General features: G+C 47.5%; 1 protein-coding gene across 1 annotated transcript in view; it reads right to left on the reverse strand.

Annotated features, from left to right (window-relative positions):
• LOC140421817 (4F2 cell-surface antigen heavy chain-like) overlaps positions 1–15,827 on the reverse strand; it is a 156,054-nt gene that overhangs the window by 48,849 nt on the left and 91,378 nt on the right. Inside the window, exons 3-4 of the mRNA XM_072506794.1 lie at positions 3,201–3,341; positions 2,993–3,100 (exon numbers count right to left, since the gene is read on the reverse strand). Of these exons, the coding sequence (XP_072362895.1) occupies positions 2,993–3,100; positions 3,201–3,341 (249 nt within the window). The remainder of the gene's footprint in view (positions 1–2,992; positions 3,101–3,200; positions 3,342–15,827) is intronic.

Below are 15,827 nucleotides of genomic sequence, written 5' to 3' on the forward strand. Positions count from 1 at the left end.
TGTGATCTTATCGCACGCGTCCCGTAATTGGGTCACTGTTAAGGGGGTGGAGTATAGAAATTCCGCATCGTCCGATGTGGCTGTGCGGTGGGTGGTGACTGGGTTCATTAGAGCTTGAACTATCTGCTGTGTGGGGGGTTGGGGCGCTTTCCCCTTTTGTGGCTTTCCCTGCGCACATGTTCCCTGAACATATCTCTGCGCTGTTTCATTCAATTCTTCCCAATCAGGGCCATCTTCCTGATCTAATTTGTCTCCAAAGGTTTCCTGGAAACCTTTCTGAACTGAAAGCAGCGATTGCAGCTCTGCAATCTGCTTCCGGCACTTTGCGTGATCTAGCGTGCTTTGTCTTTGTTCTGTGGTGGCAGCATGGAGTGCTCTTAATGCTGCCTTGAGGTCACTACACTGTCTCTGTAATGCTTCTACCTGTTTTTCTGTTTCTTCATGTACCAGGACTGCACATTGCGTGTCCTGATAGGCCTTTTCGTATTGAGACTGGAAGCTGCTTAGGTGCGCCAGATAAGACTGGTGTGCCCTTTTGGCATCCTCCACCTCTCCATCTTTTGCTGCCAACTTCCTTCTCAATTCCAAATTCTCCATTTTTACCTCGCTTACATCGACCTTACTCATTCGATGTATGCCCTCAACATTCAATGTATGCATCCTAATGACCTCCTCTGTGCCTCGTAATTGTGCCAAGCAGGACATGATTGCCATCGGCTTGCGAGCTTTCCCTAAGCTCTTTTTGTGGATCTCGCTCAGATTCTCCCACCAAGTATGGCCAATACTCCCGGGGCCTGATTCCTCGTTGTCACAGAATTCATTCCAAAGGGGCCATCCTTTCCCTTTGAGATATTTCCTGATCTCTTCCTTCCAAATGGGACATTGTCCCACTCTACTGCTGCTGGTCGCTGCGACCGCAAATTCCTCTGGGTTCATTAGGCGCTGCATTGCCTGCATTGCCATCTTTCCTATCCGAATGCTGCTCTTCAAATTTGGGACAGGGGTTTTAATCCAGATGCTGCTCTTCAATTTTGGGACAGGGGTATTAAGGCGGTGCTGTAAATACGGGTACGGCTTTCGCTACTTTCCGAAATACAAACTTCCGACAGTTGTGTCGCAACAAAAAAATCTATCAGTTTTACCTTATAGCCCTGTTAGTTACGCATGCATACACACACTTCCGAATGAATGAGTATTGATCAGAACTGCTTGAACACTTGTGGTTTTCTGTTTCCAATTGGATCTCTAATTCAAATTCTGGGTTCTCCCGGAGTGGTTTTCCACTTCTAGATCGGGTCCCACCAGGATGTCGCCAAATAATGTTGCTGATTTTCTCCTTGGTTCAATTGCTCTGTTTTATTACCTTTGCTCTCGAGTCGCCAGGTATCTTTATGATACCGCCACGAGGTTCAAGTCCATGTAATGATCAATAACCCAATACACCGATTAGTAAGATTTAAATCAAAGCACATTTATTATACACAGTAATCCCTACTCATGCACAAGTTCTACGTCTAAGCTACTTCTACCACTAACAGGCCTATACTTAACTTTGGACTGGCCCACCAGGTCAGGGAACAAATGGCCTTTCGTTCGGGTTCTGAGCCTACGGGATTCGAAGTTGGAACGGATTGGTAGCTAGGAGCGCCTATCTCGTAGCGAGCGTTGAATTAAGACTTACGAGAGTCGGTCTTCACTGCACCGGTCACGGTCAATGTTGGTTCGTTGTTGCTGGGTGACCCGAGCAGGAAGAAGAGCTGAAGAGGAGCTGCTGAAGAGTGAAGAGCGCGATTTGAACTTATATCCCCAGGGGCTTCTCGCCTTTCAGGGCGGACCCTGTACTTTGTCCCAATCGCTTGGTTCGATTTTCTCCAATACTGGAGCGGTTCCCTGATCGATGGGCGGTCTTGAGGTGCTCGTTCACCTCCTTTGAATGAAATGAAATGAAAATCGCTTATTGTCACAAGTAGGCTTCAAATGAAGTTACTGTGAAAAGCCCCTAGTCGCCACATTCCGGCGCCTGTTCGGGGAGGCTTTTACGGGAGTTGTGTTGGCTCCTGCTGGCGCCGAGGAGTCTGGCTTTGCTTTGTGTGTCAAAATGTTACTTATTGTTCCCGGGGATTGCTCATCAGTATGCAGATGGCTGTTGCTTTGTTATGCTGATGGTCGCTGGTATCGATGTTGTCTTGTTTTTGCAGAGGTAAATACACAGCAAACCAGCAGCTGCTGGTTTTTGTCTTGTTGGCTGACTTTCCCATCAGCCTTTGCCATTCGCCATTTTAAATCGGGAGTTGGCCACTTTAGGTGGCTACAATACTTTTAACCTTCCCTCCACAACTACATCCAAACCCATACTAGCAATGCACACAATGTTAAAAGTAGAGGCAAACGTAAGACTGAACCAAACTGTCTGATGTACTTGGATGCAAGGCATGCAAGGACCAGACTGCAGTATCTTCTTACATTGAGGCAAACATAAACAAAGTTTTAATCTGGGATGAGGACACACTCAGGATTTACCTGGAGGATCAGAAGAAATATATCCCAGGAATAAAAATGATCTTTGCTGGTCTCAAGAAGAAGAATAAGCATGAAGATTTGCTATTTTTACACAAATCTGCTGCAGCCAAAACACCCCCTGTAAGTTGAAGTTCATCCCCTTAATTATGTTTCTGCCTCTACAGGCACTATCTGATCTGCTGAGTATTCCAGCAATTCTTGATTTTATTTAATATTTCCAGCATCTAAATATTATGCATTTGATTTGCCGCCTCATTTTTTATTAACAGGTCCATTGTTTCCTATTTGTAGGCATGTGAAACAGTTCATGATATAAACTTAACACAGAATCTTACTCATACGCTACAGTCCTTTCCTTTTGAAACTACTATCAAAATAGATTCAAGAATGGTTGCCCATTTGTATTCTAGTCATTAGTTCCATGACAATATTATATTAATTACAACATATTATGCCAAGTAGTTATACGTACCAATACATTGGGGGTGTAAGAATCCAAATCTGGTTTTGTCCACGGCAAACTTTTAGTGAATCCGGCAAATCTGGTATTGTCCCACCGCATTAGGGGAAATTTTGTTACCTATTATGGGAAGTAGAACATCAAAACTATTCCGAACATTTATGAATCAAATATTTAAAATATTATGATAATCTGATTGCATGAGTAGGTTTCTGATTACCTTGTAGTCTTTGAGGCCAATTTCATCGCCATAATACATGATTGGAGTCCCAGGCATTGAAAAGAGAAGCATTATAAATAATCTATCTTGCACTCCATCACTTTTTTTAGTCATTGCAGATGAAAAATGTCCTTTAGCAAGCTACAAAAAGAACATCATATATACAGGTAGTTATATCATTTGCACTTAATGGTTCTACAGAAAACATGATTTTCTCAGGGCATACCTTGCAATGTTGAAAACCCCCTCATTTAAACCCCCTCATTTAAACCTGATAAAGAATGGGAAAGGTAAGCATATTTAACTAGGTCACAGTTAAGACAACTATTGTATAGTTTCACAGCTGAAGAATTCAGACTGATTTTGTTACATGGAATCCCAGAATTTTAATGATGTTTTGGCGACAGAGTTTGGTATTTTCTTAATATCCATGCTGAAATGGCAGAGAACCTAAATGGTGAAGGACCAGGCTTTGCCATAGCTCTTGACCTCAGCCACAGCATTCTGGATTTTGCCAACAATCAGAGAGGACATGTCGGATTACTCCCCAAATCTTTCAAGGAATAATTTCTAATTAAAGGAATCCAGTGATTACAGGAATAGAGAGATTACCTGGAAAGGTTCCCCCCATTGTTTTTCACTCTTACCTGAAGGTCGTGTTGTGAGGCATGGCAGATTGCAGTGAGGCAATCTTTCACAGGGACAGAAGGAAGCAGACAATGAAGCAGGCATGCATTTAAGTGGTCAAGGAAGTCAGCAGCAGGAGTTAGTACTTCTAACCTAGAGACAGGTCAAAATAATCAAGGACCTCAGGATGATGGGAAAGATGAGTGCACTGCACTTCAGGTGTCAACCCCCCACACACTGACTTTTCCAGGTTTCTTCTGCACAACAGTCCTCATAATACACCTTGCAGTCCATTCATTCCTCTCTCGCCAGGCACCTCACATCCCCATTTAAACAGCAAATACTCACATTCACACTCATCTTATTGCCCTCTAGCATCCATGTATCGCAGCCATACTCCACAAATATTGTCCTTTCCTCCTATCCACGCACGTCATTTCTATTACATAACTTTGTCTCCTTGCTGGAGAAGAAAGCACACAATGGGAACAGGCAGAGATCCAGCGATGGTAGGAGTGGGGTCGTTGGGCCTTCAATGGCAGCGTAGTGTCTGCCCACCCAGCCAAATGAGAAATAAGACTTGGCAAGATCTGCCATGAAAACCTGAGGCACTGATGCCACACATATCAAGAGAGGTGATCCTGTGCCTCTAAAACCTGAGCTGGGAATATCATCTTCTTTGAGCTGGAGCATGGTGTTCATCTCTGACCTGTGGAGCGGCATGTGGATGTGGAGAAGGCATTGATTGTAGTGCTGCTGCTCCTCTAGGTGCTGTTGCGTCTCTTGTTCTTCAGCAGAGGTGTAAAGTAAAGCTGCATAAGCTGTTCCCATAATGTGCTGGAGGGTGACAGCAGGGAAATGCAACTGAAGGTGAGTGAAGTGAACGACAGGTAAAATCACTTTAGGTATATGAGCTGTGACCTGGCAAAAGGTAGAAGCACTTTCTGTGAGGAATGCTGTAAAGCAGTAGCCTCTCAGCTGCCAGCATGACTAGAGCTCTTTAGTTTCACTGATCATATGTTTCCCAGCCCATTAGTTTCGTTGAAGCACTTCACGTGGTGCACGTGCCTGTCTGACAGTGGTGAGTTGTTGACAGCTTGAGACATAGATTCCCTCACTATTAAACCTTGAATGCATGGTAACAAGATTTAATTGTCTGTTTGCATTACCTTCCCTACAGCAGGCATTGTCAAACTCGGGGGCGCGACCCGCGGGTGGGTTGCGGGCGGGTGTCGGGAGGGTCGCAGAGCCGTCCGTCGCGGCTCTCCTGATCACGCAAATCTGCGCGCAACAGCCGGCTGTTAATAACGCCGGCTGCAAGCGGCCTTCAAAATGGCCGCGATCGTGTAAAACAAATACGGCCGCACTGTGCATGTGTGCCCAATCATAGGTGCGCATGCGCAGTGCGGCCACTTTTTTTTTTACCGTTGCAGCATTTTGTTTTACAAGTTCGGGGGGGTTTTATTCATTTATTTTATTCATTTAATTTTATTTTTTTCATTTATTTTATTCATTTCATTTTTCTTTTTCCTTACAAGTTTGGGGGGGATTTATTTGATAAAACTTTACAGGAAAAAAATGCAGAACTTTGGACAGATGGAGACTCCATACTTTCCAACACCAGACGGCTTCACCTTCATCCAACAGGTTCTATTGGAGGAGCTTGTACGAGGGCCAAAGGGAACGAAAACCATTTTCTCCATTTTTGACAGCAGCAAACAAGGTAAGAGAAAATGGTGGGTCGCGCAGGTCGGCCGACGTGGGTCGTGAAGATCAGCCGGGTTGGGTCCTGAAGGTTGGCCGGTTGGTAAAAATGCGTCCCCGGAAAAAAGTTTGAAGAACACTGCCCTACAGATCCAGGGGGATTAGCCACTCTTATGTTAAGTCCCAGCTGAAACCCAGAAGGGGGTGAGCTGATGTTGGAATCCCTACCTGATGTCACTTTTAGCGGTTTAACTCCCCGTGTGCACCCAAACCCACCTTTCCTTACCTGTAAAAATGTTTCCAACTGATTTCACCTCTTCATGATTTTGCTCATGGATTTTGTGACTGAATCATAAACTTTTACAGAACAAAAGAAAATAAAATGTTTTATTATGCCTTTGGGTCTCAAGGAACTAATTAATTAACCAAATATTCTTGCATTTGTCATATTCTCTTTCAAATTTATAGAATCATAAAACCAAATTTTCATAGAATGATAGAATCTCTACAAAGCAGAAGGAGGCCATTTGACCCATCGAGTCTACACCGACCTTTCAAATGAGCACTCCACCCGCCCCATCCCTGCAGCCCTATAACCTAACCTGCACATCTGGGGCTGGTTTAGCACACTGGGCTAAATCGCTGGCTTTTAAAGCAGACCAAGCAGGCCAGCAGCACGGTTCAATTCATGTACCAGCCTCCCCGAACAGGCGCCGGAATGTGGCGACTAGGGGCTTTTCACAGTAACTTCATTGAAGCTTACTTGTGACAATAAGCGATTTTCATTTCATTTTTCACATCCCTGGACACTAAGGGACAATTTAGCATGGTCAATCCACCTACCCTGTACATCTTTGGATTTGTTTTGTTGAATTTTGTTTAGTCTACATTAGATTTTTGGGTTATATTCCATAACTCCATTCATGAACCATCAGTAGCCTTGATCATTATATTGGCCGAGGTGAGTGGGCGATTCTAGTCCCAATTTCCAGCATCCAACTTCAGATTGGGGTCAGAGGCTGGGCCCTATTCCTGGCAGGGCATTCCATGCTGGGCACTAGGTCCCCATTAGCAGAGGCCTTCAGCCCGTGAAGATGCTGGGCTGAGGATTTGGATGATCCTAGGGATTCCCTTGGAACAAGAGACAAAGTCCTCAGCAAATTGGGGACTGTAGCTTCAGCCTAGAGTATGGGCTGAAAAAGGAGGGATCAAAAGCTTTGTGAAGAGAGAGGAGACCAGGATTGCAGCCAATAGCTGGAGTAGCAATTGAAGCCTGGTGAGTCACAGCGTTGAAGAGCCGTGGCCACGAATAGGGCAGAGATTCGGGGCATTGGTTGATTTTCATTAAATAGTTTGTTTATCGAATTAAGCTTTCCTTTGAGATTTTGTACAACTTTGATACTGGTGGAATAAAGGAACCTCGGGCAGGATTCTCCGTTTCTGAGACTACGTGTTGATGCCGACGCAGAACTTGTGGACTTACACGACAGCAAAAATGGCGCCGAATCTGGACCGATTCAGCAACTGTGGAGGGGTTAGCACCAGCACCACGTGGAGCACAATCGATTCCAATGAAAAATGGTGCGAGATTCGCCGGGTCCATGATTGACACTTGGAAGGCTGACAAGCTGCTGCTGCACATACACATTACAATCCCCACACACACTCATCTCAGCCAACAAAATGGCACTGGTTGTGCTGGAACATGACCACACAGCTTATGGGTTGGCTGGGGCCAGAGGACACCTAGAGGGGTGGCCTGGGGGGACACATTTACGACCTGTGGCCCTAAGTTCACAGTGGGCTGTTAGCTGTCATAATATGCACCCATGCACATCATGACGTAAAAACAGGCAGTGACAGACACCCAGGTTAGCCAATCAACATACAGGACAGAACACAACCAATCACCAGACAGAACACCAGAGGGGGTCTTCCAACTATAAAACACATGAGGCATCAGCACTCCATCTCTTTCCACTGGTGACAACTGTAGTGACAGTGAGAGTGTATATATCAGTCAGCACCTTCTACACGTGGTTCAGAGCTAGCCTGGTCTAGTAAGTTAGAGTTAGTACACTTAGAGTAGTAGAGTGTCAACCCACAGCCAGCTGTGTGCATTGTTACAGAAGTTCAATAAATCGTATTGAACCAACGCCTATGTTTGGTGTATGCTTTACAGTTCATCTGCATCTTGCTGCAGTCCGTGTTACCCCAGGATGAATAACATGACATGATACCAGGAGTCTACTTCATCTAAGTAATTTACCTTAAATAATTCAGTGACGACCTGCAAGTGCCTTCCAGCGGCATGAAGAAAATCCAGACCCCTCCACAGCTCCGGATCTCCGGAAATCTCGGCGCCAACTGGCGGATCTTCAAGCAGAAATTCAGTCTATACATTGAGGCCTCGTGCCTCGAGGATGTGCCGATGCCAGAAACATCGCGCTGCTCCTATCGATTGCGGGGGACCAAGTCATCCAAATCTTCAATTCGTTCACTTTTGCCAACGGCAAGGACAAGACCAAGTTCCAGACTGTGTTAGCCAAATTCGACAGTCACTGTGAAGTCGAAACGAACGAGAGCTTTGAGCGCTATGTCTTCCAGCAGCGCCTTCAGGGTAAGAATGAGCCTTTCCAAACCTTTCTAACTCATCTCCACATATTAGCACAATCCTGCAACTACGGTGACACCGCTGATTCCCTCATCAGGGACCAGATCGTGTTTGGGGTCCACTGCGACGCCCTGCAGGAGCAGCTCCTAAAAATAAAAGCATTACCCTGCCAGTAGCCATCGAGATGTGTAAAGTGCATGAACAGGCGAAAAGTCGCTACTCCTGCCTTAAATTGGCAGAACAGGAACATCTTGCCTCCAACGAGGCAGAGAGTGTACAGGCCATCAGTGTACAGGCCATCGCCCAAATGCGGCGCCTTAGCATCAATGAAGGCGGCCATTTCGCGCGCTTTTCCCGGGGTCCCCACGCATGCGCACCACGGACGGGAGAACGAAGTGGCTGAAGACCACACTGCGCAGGTGCAAGTGACGGCTGACCGCACTGCGCATGTGTGACGACGCACGGAGCGTTACGACGTCAATGTCATGACGTGCCCGAACTGCGGCACCACCCACTTAAAGTGGCAATGCCCTGCAAGGCGATGTTTAAATTGTGGGAAGCCTGGCCATTATGCAGCCTTTGTGCAGGTCTGCACCTCCGATCGTGGGCCAGCGATCCCAGTTCCAACGCAAACACGTTCGAAGTGTGCAGCAAGGGCTGCTGGATTCGGAACCTGGTAACACCACGGATCCAGAGGACGACTGCCTGGAGTCCCCATATCATGTGGGCATCGTTACCACGTATGACAAGGCCTCCTCATATTCAGCAACACGCCTACCCATCCTCAACGTGGATTCTGCGGACGAATGGTGTGCTATCGTACAAGTCAACCAAGGCAGCATCCGGTTCAAGCTTGCCACTGGTGCTTCAGCCAATCTCATATCTCAAGCAGATCTTGCTCGCATCCAAAGGCAACCAAAAATTCTTCCGCCGGCCTGCCAGCTACTTGATTATAATGGCCATGCCATTACTGCGTCACCTGCTTGTCTCCAAGAAGGCCATCAAAGCCACACTGCGATTCAAAATCGTCAAGGCTTCCTTGCTTGGTGCCCATGCATGCAAGCCACTCAATTTCATCCAGCTCGTACATGCCATGTCCTCTGCCAATATGAATCTTCAGGCTGACATTGACAAAATCCTGTCACAATACCCGGATGTGTTCAGTGGGATGGGCATGCTGCCGTACCGCTACAAAATCTTACTCAGGCCTGATGCCACGCCTGTGATCCATGCACCACGCCAGGTGCCGGCTCCTCTGAAGGACCGTTTAAAGGCACAGCTGCAGGAGCTCCAAGACCAAGGTATAATCTCTAAAGTGACGGAATCGACTGACTGGGTCAGCTCAATGGTCTCTGTGAAGAAGCCCTCTGGAGAACTACGCATATGTATAGATCCCAAAGATTTTAACCGAAACATAATGCGTGAACACTACCCGATCCCGAAGCGGGAGGAGCTAACCAGTGAGATGGCACATGCCAAAGTCTTCACGAAGCTAGATGCATCGCGTGGCTTCTAGCAGATACAACTGGATGAGTCCAGCAGGAAGCTCTGCATGTTTAATACACCTTTCGGAAGGTACTGTTACAACCGCATGCCGTTTGGTATTGTTTCAGCCTCTGAAATCTTTCACAGGATCATGGAACAGATGCTGGAGGGCATTGAGGGTGTGCGGGTTTATGTTGATGACGTCATTATGTGGTCCACGACCCCAGAGGAACACATATCTCGTCTCCAACAAATCTTTAGATGCATACATGCCAACGACCTCAAGTTGAACAAGGCCAAATGCTCCTTTGGCATGGCATCAACCAAGTTTTTGGGTGACCAAATATCCCAGCAGGACGTGCAACCGGACTCGGACAAAGTCAAGGCCATCAACACCATGAAGACCCCGGAAGACAAAAAGGTGGTACTCCGCTTCCTGGGTATGGTTAACATTTTGGGAAAGTTCATTCCCAACCACGCATCACACACCACGGCTCTCAGGCATCTGGTGAAGAAGTCCACTGCCTTTCAGTGGCTACCCACACATCAAGCAGAATGGCTCGAGTTAAAGGCAAAGCTCACCATTGTTCCGGTACTAGCGTTTTTAGACCCAGAGCGGGAGACAAAAATCTCCACGGACGCCAGCCAGGACGGCATTGGTGCGGTGCTCCTCCAGAAGGATGACTCCTCGGCCTGGGCTCCAGTGGCCTATGGTTCCAGGGCCATGACTCCCACTGAGCAGAGGTATGCTCAGATAGAGAAAGAGTGCCTGGGCCTCCTCACCGGTATTGTAAAGTTCCATGATTACGTGTACGGTCTACCAACGTTCACAGTAGAAACTGACCACAGACCCCTAGTCCATATCATTCACAAGGACTTGAATGACATGACGCCCAGGCTTCAGCGCATTCTCCTTCGACTCCGCAGGTATGATTTTGAATTGGTTTACACACCGGGCAAGGAGCTAATCATTGCAGATGCCCTGTCTAGCGCCATCACCTCGCTTTGTGAACAGGTCGACTTCATCCACCAAATTGAGGCACAGGTGCAACTGTGTGCCAGCAACCTCTCGGCCTCAGATGAACGAGTCGTCAACATTCGAGAGAGACTGGCAAGGACCCTCTTCTGCAGCGGGTCATACATCACCTTGCAAATGGTTGGCAGAAAGGGCAATGCTCCCAGTTCTTTAATGTCAAGGATGACCTAACAGTTGTCGAGGGGATCCTCCTCAAGCTGGATCGTATCGTTATTCCTCGCAGCCTCCAGAGCTTAGTGCTCAAACAAATCCACGAGGGACACCTCGGTATCGAGAAATGCAGGTGCAGGGCCCAGCAGGCTGTCTATTGGCCTGGCATCAACGAGGACATATCCAACATGGTCCTCAATTGTGCGACTTGCCAGCGTTTCCAGCCTGCTCAGCCCAAAGAAACACTCCAGCAACACGAGATCGTGACCTCTCTGTGGTCTAAGGTGGGAATCGACCTTTTTCACGCCAACTACGTGCTTATAATTGACTACTTCTCGAGTTACCCCGAAGTGGTGAAACTGTCCGACCTCACATCAAGGACTGTCATCAAGGCCTGCAAGGAGAAATTTTCCAGGCATGGTATTCCGCTCACGGTCATGAGCGACAACGGTCCCTGCTTCTACAGCCAAGAGTGGTCCAACTTTGCGAAGCTATACCAGTTCAAGCACATTACCTCCAGCCTCCATTACCCGCAATCTAACGGGAAGGTCGAAAAAGGGGTCCATATCGTGAAGCAACTGCTCTGCAAGGCTGCGGACTCAGCTTCTGATTTTAACCTTGCGCTCCTGGCGTACAGGGCAACCCCTCGGTCCACCGGTATGTCTCCGACACAACTCGTTATGAATCGTGACCTGCGGACAACTGTTCCGGCCATTCATTTACCTGACCTCGATCACCTCCCAGTGCTGCAAAAGGTGCAGCAACTCAGAAACCGGCAAAAGCTGACATACGATGCTCATGCGACTGATTTGCCTGTGCTCTCTCCGGAAGATGCTTTTCGCATCAAATTGCCTGGTGGAGGCTGGTCAGCTCCAGCTGTTGTTCTTCGACAGGCTGCTCCCAGGTCATTCGTGGTTCGCATGGCTGATGGATCTATTGTTTGGCGCAACAGAAGGGCACTACGCAAACTTGCCTGCCCACCACCGGATCTCACATTCCCAGCTGTCGTTATGCCTTTTCCGGACACCTCACTCCACGAGGCCGCCAATCTGGCTGCAATCCCGCCTGTCAAGGCACCGTCGGCCCCACCTCCACCACTCAGGCGGTCGACAAGGATCCGACGCCAGCCCGAGATTGGACCTATAAATATTTCCTTTGTACATATTGTTCTGTATCTGCACGCTAGACACCTTACATGTACATATGCATTCACTCGCCATTTGCTGCAAGTAGTTATATCTGTAAATATGTCGTATATGCTCTAAGCAACCGACAATTTTTTTTTAAAAAAGGGGATGTCATAGTATGCACCCATGCACATCATGAGGGAAAAACAGGCAGTGACAGACACCCAGGTTAGCCAATCAACATACAGGACAGAACAAAACCAATCACCAGACAGAACACCAGAGGGGGTTTCCAACTATAAAACACACAAGGCATCAGCACTCTGTCTCTTTCCACTGGTGACAACTGTAGTGACAGCAGGGTGTATGTATCAGTCAGCACCTTCTACACATGGATCAGAGCTAGCCTGGTCTAGTAAGTTAGAGTTAGTACACTTAGAGTAGTAGAGTGTCAACCCACAGCCAGCTGTGTGCATTGTTACAGAAGTTCAATAAGTCGTATTGAACCAACGCCTACGTTTGGTGTATGCTTTACAGTTCATCTCCATCTTGGTGCAGTCCGTGTTACCCCAGGGTGAATAACAAACAAACAAAGAACAAAGAAATGTACAGCACAGGAACAGGCCCTTCGGCCCTCCAAGCCCGTGCCGACCATACTGCCCGACTAAACTACAATCTTCTACACTTCCTGGGTCCGTATCCTTCTATTCCCATCCTATTCATATATTTGTCAAGATGCCCCTTAAATGTCCCTATCGTCCCTGCTTCCACTACCTCCTCCGGTAGCGAGTTCCAGGCACCCACTACCCTCTGCGTAAAAAACTTGCCTCGTACATCTACTCTAAACTTTGCCCCTCTCACCTTAAACCTATGCCCCCTAGTAATTGACCCCTCTACCCTGGGGAAAAGCCTCTGACTATCCACTCTGTCTATGCCCCTCATAATTTTGTATACCTCTATCAGGTCGCCCCTCAACCTCCTTCGTTCCAGTGAGAACAAACCGAGTTTATTCAATCGCTCCTCATAGCTTATGCCCTCCATACCAGGCAACATTCTGGTAAATCTCTTCTGCATCCTCTCTAAAGCCTCCACATCCTTCTGGTAGTGTGGCGACCAGAATTGAACACTATACTCCAAGTATGGCCTAACTAAGGTTCTATACAGCTGCAACATGACTTGCCAATTCTTATACTCAATGCCCCAGCCAATGAAGGCAAGCATGCCGTATGCCTTCTTGACTACCTTCTCCACCTGTGTTGCCCCTTTCAATGACCTGTGGACCTGTACTCCTAGATCTCTTTGACTTTCAATACTCTTGAGGGTTCTACCATTCACTGTATATTCCCTACCTGCATTAGCCCTTCCAAAATGCATTACCTCACATTTGTCCGGATTAAACTCCATCTGCCATCTCTCCGCCCAAGTCTCCAGACAATCTAAATCCTGCTGTATCCTCAGACAGTCCTCATCGCTATCCGCAATTCCACCAACCTTTGTGTCGTCTGCAAACTTACTAATCAGACCAGTTACATTTTCCTCCAAATCATTTATATATATTACAAAGAGCAAAGGTCCCAGCATTGATCCCTGTGGAACACCACTGGTCACAGCCCTCCAATGAGAAAAGCATCCCTCCATTGCTACCCTCTGCCTTCTATGGCCTAGCCAGTTCTGTATCCACCTTGCCAGTTCACCCCTGATCCCGTGTGACTTCACCTTTTGTACTAGTCTACCATGAGGGACCTTGTCAAAGGCCTTACTGAAGTCCATATAGACAACATCTACTGCCCTACCTGCATCAATCATCTTAGTGACCTCCTCGAAAAACTCTATCAAGTTAGTGAGACACGACCTTCCCTTCACAAAACCGTGCTGCCTCTCACTAATACGTCCATTTGCTTCCAAATGGGAGTAGATCCTGTCTCGAAGAATTCTCTCCAGTAATTTCCCTACCACTGAAGTAAGGCTCACCCGCCTGTAGTTCCCGGGATTATCTTTGCTACCCTTCTTAAACAGAGGAACAACATTGGCTATTCTCCAGTCCTCCGGGACATCCCCTGAAGACAGCGAGGATCCAAAGATTTCTGTCAAGGCCTCAGCAATTTCCTCTCCAGCCTCCTTCAGTATTCTGGGGTAGATCCCATCCGGCCCTGGGGACTTATCTACCTTAATATTTTTTAAGACACCCAACACCTCGTCTTTTTGGATCACAATGTGACCCAGGCTATCTACACCCCCTTCTCCAGACTCAACATCTACCAATTCCTTCTCTTTGGTGAATACTGATGCAAAGTATTCATTTAGTACCTCGCCCATTTCCTCTGGCTCCACACATAGATTCCCTTGCCTATCCTTCAGTGGGCCAACCCTTTCCCTGGCTACCCTCTTGCTTTTTATGTACGTGTAAAAAGCCTTGGGATTTTCCTTAACCCTATTTGCCAATGACTTTTCATGACCCCTTCTAGCCCTCCTGACTCCTTGCTTAAGTTCCTTCCTACTTTCCTTATATGCCACACAGGCTTCGTCTGTTCCCAGCCTTTTAGCCCTGACAAATGCCTCCTTTTTCTTTTTGACGAGGCCTACAATATCACTCGTCATCCAAGGTTCCCGAAAATTGCCGTATTTATCTTTCTTCCTCACAGGAACATGCCTGTCCTGTATTCCTTTCAACTGACACTTGAAAGCCTCCCACATGTCAGATGTTGATTTGCCCTCAAACATCCGCCCCCAATCTATGTTCTTCAGTTCCCGCCTAATATTGTTATAATTAGCCTTCCCCCAATTTAGCACATTCATCCTCGGACCACTCTTATCCTTGTCCACCAGTACTTTAAAACTTACTGAATTGTGGTCACTGTTACCGAAATGCTCCCCTACTGAAACATCTACCACCTGGCCGGGCTCATTCCCCAATACCAGGTCCAGTACCGCCCCTTCCCTAGTTGGACTGTTTACATATTGTTTTAAGAAGCCCTCCTGGATGCTCCTTACAAACTCCGCCCCGTCTAAGCCCCTGGCACTAAGTGAGTCCCAGTCAATATTGGGGAAGTTGAAGTCTCCCATCACCACAACCCTGTTGTTTTTACTCTTTTCCAAAATCTGTCTACCTATCTGCTCCTCCATCCCCTGCTGGCTGTTGGGAGGCCTGTAGTATACCCCCAACATTGTGACTGCACCCTTCTTATTCCTGATTTCTACCCATATAGCCTCACTGCCCTCGGAGGTGTCCTCTCGCAGTATAGCTGTGATATTCTCCCGAACAAGTAGCGCAACTCCGCCTCCCCTTTTACATCCCCCTCTATCCCGCCTGAAACATCTAAATCCTGGAACGTTTAGCTGCCAATCCTGCCCTTCCCTCAACCAGGTCTCTGTAATGGCAACAACATCATAGTTCCGACATTAGCGGCATGTGCAGCTGCATGGCTGCCTTGCCGGCTGTGGCAATGGTGTTCCAATCCTTTTATTAAGGAGGAATTCCGCCAAAAGAGGAAGGAAATGCGGGAGGATCGCTCAAAGGCCATCGAAGGAGATGTGGCACCCCTGAAAAGTTCATTGGAACACGTGGAGAATTGTTTGGAGGTGCAGGAACGCAGATTCAGGAGATCGAAGGACTGATCTTGGACCACAGCAATTGTGTGGTGGCTCTGGACGCGGAGGTGGGGCTCTTAGGCGACCTTTGTAAAACGTTGAGGGCAAAGGTGGAGGAGCAGGAGAATACCTCAAGAATACAGAACCTGTGAATAGTGAGCCTGCCTGAAGGAGTGGAAGGTATGAGAGCCACGAGGTACGTCTCAAAGATGCTGGTGGGGTTGGTGGCAGAAGGGGTGCTACATAAGGCCCCTGAAGTGGACCAAGCGCATAGATCGCTGAGGCAGAAGGCTAGA

This window comes from Scyliorhinus torazame, chromosome 1 (genome assembly GCF_047496885.1).
Source record: "Scyliorhinus torazame isolate Kashiwa2021f chromosome 1, sScyTor2.1, whole genome shotgun sequence".
NCBI classification, from domain to species: Eukaryota; Metazoa; Chordata; class Chondrichthyes; order Carcharhiniformes; family Scyliorhinidae; genus Scyliorhinus; species Scyliorhinus torazame.